Source organism: Rutidosis leptorrhynchoides, chromosome 2 (genome assembly GCF_046630445.1).
Source record: "Rutidosis leptorrhynchoides isolate AG116_Rl617_1_P2 chromosome 2, CSIRO_AGI_Rlap_v1, whole genome shotgun sequence".
NCBI lineage: Eukaryota > Viridiplantae > Streptophyta > Magnoliopsida > Asterales > Asteraceae > Rutidosis > Rutidosis leptorrhynchoides.
The window spans coordinates 482878956-482882498 of record NC_092334.1 but is presented as its reverse complement, the minus strand read 5'-3'; the positions used below and the strand labels follow the sequence as shown (position 1 = coordinate 482882498).

The following is a 3543-nucleotide window of genomic DNA, read 5'->3' as shown; positions in this document are numbered from 1 at the left end:
GGTTCTTGAAATGTGATTTGGGTTTTTTTCCGAAAGCGCGTGCGTACGTAGCAAATGAGAGTATTCGATGTCGACTACTTGCCTTTCGAAAAGAAAAAAAATGTTCAAGCAGCCCTTGTTCAAATTTAACCAACTTTTAACAGTTTTCAAATCTTTGATTATACTTTTACTGTATTCTTTGAAGTTCTATTCCATTAATAAATAAAATACACTAGTAACTAGTAATACTCCCTACGTATTTAACTACTATTATCTCGTTGGATGGATTTGGAAGCTCAAGTTGTACTTTGAAAGAATATAAGGTTCTGGTTAGATAGGATGTCAGATAGTAAACGTGCTTCAAAGGAATTAAATAATCAGGTAAAATATCTGTATCAATGTAAACACTAGAGGCCCAAATTACAGGTCAGCAACTAATGATTAGTCCACTATGCTATATGCTGTCTATAAGAGCTTCAATCTTAAAAACACAACAACACAGTTAACAATTCTTATAACAAATTAACACCATGACAACCAAATCCATCTCCAATCCATATTCTTTCTCAAAGATGAACGTGGACGAAGACGAATGGGTCGAAAGTATGCGAAAATCGATACTCGAGCACGAAGAAGAAGTCGATAAAGTTGCTGTTTCAATCTTCTCTGTCCCTAACGTACTTCTCGCTACAGATCCCGAATCGTACATCCCACAACAGATCGCATTAGGCCCGTTTCATCATTGGCTCCCTGAAGTTTACGATATGCAAAGGTACAAGCTAGCAGCTGCAAGAAGAACCGTTAAAAAGTACAACATCAACTTCGAACGTATGATCGAAACAATGAAGAAGAAAGACGAGGCTCGAATTCGTGCTTGTTATCATAAGTTTCTTGATATGTCTGGTGACGCTTTAATTTGGATGATGGCGGTTGACATGGCGTTTTTACTCGAATTTTTAGTAGTTTATTCGATGAAAGAAGAAGGTCGTGTTATTAAAAAGGTTAATTCTTCGATGTCGCATTTGGTGGATGGTTCAGGGAAGAAATTATCGCATATGGCGATTCTGCGTGATTTGGTGATGGTAGAGAATCAGATTCCGTTGTTTCTTGTAAAGACGATGTTGGAGCATCAGTGTAAGAAGGTTAGTGACGATTATGAAAGCGTCGCTAAAGAGACGTTGAAGAAGATGTTGATGGGGTTGTACCATGAGCTTACTCCTTTTCAAGAGAATGAGTTGCCGGATGTTGATATCAACGAGTGTGATCACTTGCTCGATTTTCTATATCATTTAACCGTGCCGAATAATAAAGAGTTAGGGATCATGGAGGCCGAAATCGACATCGAAGAAGAAGGTATCGTTGACTTGTTTAACGTCCAGATAAAAGAATTTACCATAGTAAATTGAAAAGTGACTATCATATTATTTTTTGTTAACTATCTATTTTTTCTTGAAAAAACATTAACTTTCCAGTAAAACTTTTTATTCACTTTTACATGCATAAAATAAGAGTATAAAAGAATTTTACCTTATACATGTTATCTATTATCTATTTATTATAGAAAGTGAATAATATTTGAAACAATATAAAATGAATAGTGGACAATGAAAATTAAACATTAGAACTTTGTATTTATAGTGTTTATTTTTTTATGATAAAGAGACAGTACACCAGAAAAAATTATTTATAGTGTTAGGTATAGGTAAAACTATGAAGTACAATCATACTAGAAAATTAAATCTTTTATTATTCATGTTTATCATATTGTTCAAGTTTATCCTAGTATCTTTAGTTAATCCTAAATATTCAAATGTGCTTTTTCTAATGTAAGAGAAATTATGACACTTGATTGCCTCGACAGATATCGCCGAGGTCAACGACGAAGAAGAGAAAGAAAAAGATAGTTTCGCAAAAGAAAGTGAAGTTCGACGTTTTATGAACTATATATGGAACATCCTCTCCAAATCGAATGCAGGTTTAGTAAAGGTATTCAAGAAACTCATTTTTGGGAAACCAATGGCTTTGTTAATGAAATTACCGTGGAAGATTATATCTAGCCTTCCTATACTTAAAATGATGAAAGAACCCATGGAGCGTATGCTCGAAAAGTTCCAGGGTGAAGGTGAGGAAAAATCAGAAGAAGACGTTGGCGCCCAAAAGTCGCCAACGATAGAAGAAATCACAATCCCATCAGTCACCGAAATGGCCCGAGCTGGGATCCGTTTCTCACCGGTGAACGGTGGGATATTTGACATTAGTTTTGATCACATAACATCTACACTTTATCTCCCGGTGGTCGATTTGGACGTAAACACGGAGGTCTATTTAAGAAACTTGGTAGCATACGAAGCGTGTGTCGCTGCAGGGCCGTTAGTGGTGGCTCGTTACACCGAGTTAATGAATGGGATCATTGATACCGAAGACGATGCAAAGTTCCTAAGAGAAAGAGGGATAGTTTTGAATCATTTGAAGAGTGATAAAGAAGTAGCTGATTTGTGGAATGGGATGAGTAAGTCAGTGAAGTTAACAAAAGTACCAAAAATGGATAAAGTGATTGAAGATGTGAATAAAAGGTATAGTCAAACATGGAGGGTGAAATTTGCAAAATTCATGAATACATATGTGTTTGGATCTTGGAAGTTTTTAACAGTTTTGGCTGCTTTGTTTATGTTGTTGTTAACGGCGTTACAATCGTTCTGCTCGGTTTATAGTTGTGCTCGTGTGTTTCATCAGTTACCAGATATTCAAGGTGGATCTGAATAGAACTAAGAGTGTATTGTGCAGATATTCAAGGTATGGTTTTTTTTTTTTTTTTTTTTTTTTTTTTTTTTTTTTTTTGGGGTTGCATATGATAGTTGACTTTTTTTTTTTTTTTTTTTTTTTTTGGGTTGCATATGATAGTTGACGTAGCGTTATATATTTACAGAATTAAAAACACTTTGCTACGGATGTGTTTGGATACACGGGGTTAATACCTAGTATACATTTTAATGCCGGGAAGATTGCGTAAAAAGGGAAACGGAATCATCGATACGATGTAGGTAGTTTGAGTTGTTTATTATATATGTCTATGTATGATAGATAGCTCGAAGTATTTACCATTTTTTGAAGAACGTTCGTTTCGCGTATAGTTAGTTGCGTTGAGTTCGTAAGATTATTTTGAGTTGAACGGTGATGTCGGAAAAATTTAACTCGTGACGAGCGAGAAGATATGTCCGTTTAAAAATTTGGGTGGAGTTTATTAATTAAAATAGTGATTCTACGTTTTGCACCCCTGATTTGAGGGTTGAAATTGCAAAGTGTTTAAAGTTTAGGGGGAAACCTTTTTTTTCCCATTGTCGGTTGGGTTTGTTTTTTTGGTCATGCTTTTAGTATGTATATGGTAAAATAATGGTAATAATAAAATAATAATTACCGTCGTCACAAGAGATGGTATCCTTTTGAATTTATAGAATATTTTGTACTCTAATATTTATTATATTTATCAATTTATCAATTATCAATGAGTGTATTAGTAACTTACTACGGAGTATGAAATCCTTACTTTTATTAAATTTGAAATTG

General features: G+C 34.5%; 1 protein-coding gene across 2 annotated transcripts; it reads left to right on the top strand.

The window, feature by feature from the left end:
• The first annotated feature begins 390 nt into the window (after window positions 1–390).
• On the top strand, window positions 391–3336 carry LOC139892645 (putative UPF0481 protein At3g02645). Of its 2 annotated transcripts, XM_071875752.1 has the most exons (4): window positions 391–1332; window positions 1841–2552; window positions 2691–2772; window positions 2906–3336. In XM_071875752.1, exons 1-3 carry the CDS (start codon window positions 510–512, stop codon window positions 2740–2742), a joined length of 1587 nt encoding a protein of 528 aa, XP_071731853.1. In that variant the 5' UTR covers window positions 391–509; the 3' UTR covers window positions 2743–2772; window positions 2906–3336. The 2 variants fall into 2 exon arrangements, with proteins under 2 accessions (XP_071731853.1, XP_071731852.1); XM_071875751.1 differs by having other exon boundaries at window positions 398–1332; window positions 1841–2772; window positions 2906–3331.
• The last annotated feature ends 207 nt before the right edge of the window (window positions 3337–3543 follow it).

Bases quoted from the DNA above. Each gene is read 5' to 3' on its own strand.
- LOC139892645 (XM_071875751.1), top strand. From the start codon at position 510: ATGACAACCAAATCCATCTCCAATCCATATTCTTTCTCAAAGATGAAC. The intron at 1,333-1,840 runs GTATCGTTGACT...TTGCCTCGACAG, and splicing joins AATCGACATCGAAGAAGAAG to ATATCGCCGAGGTCAACGAC.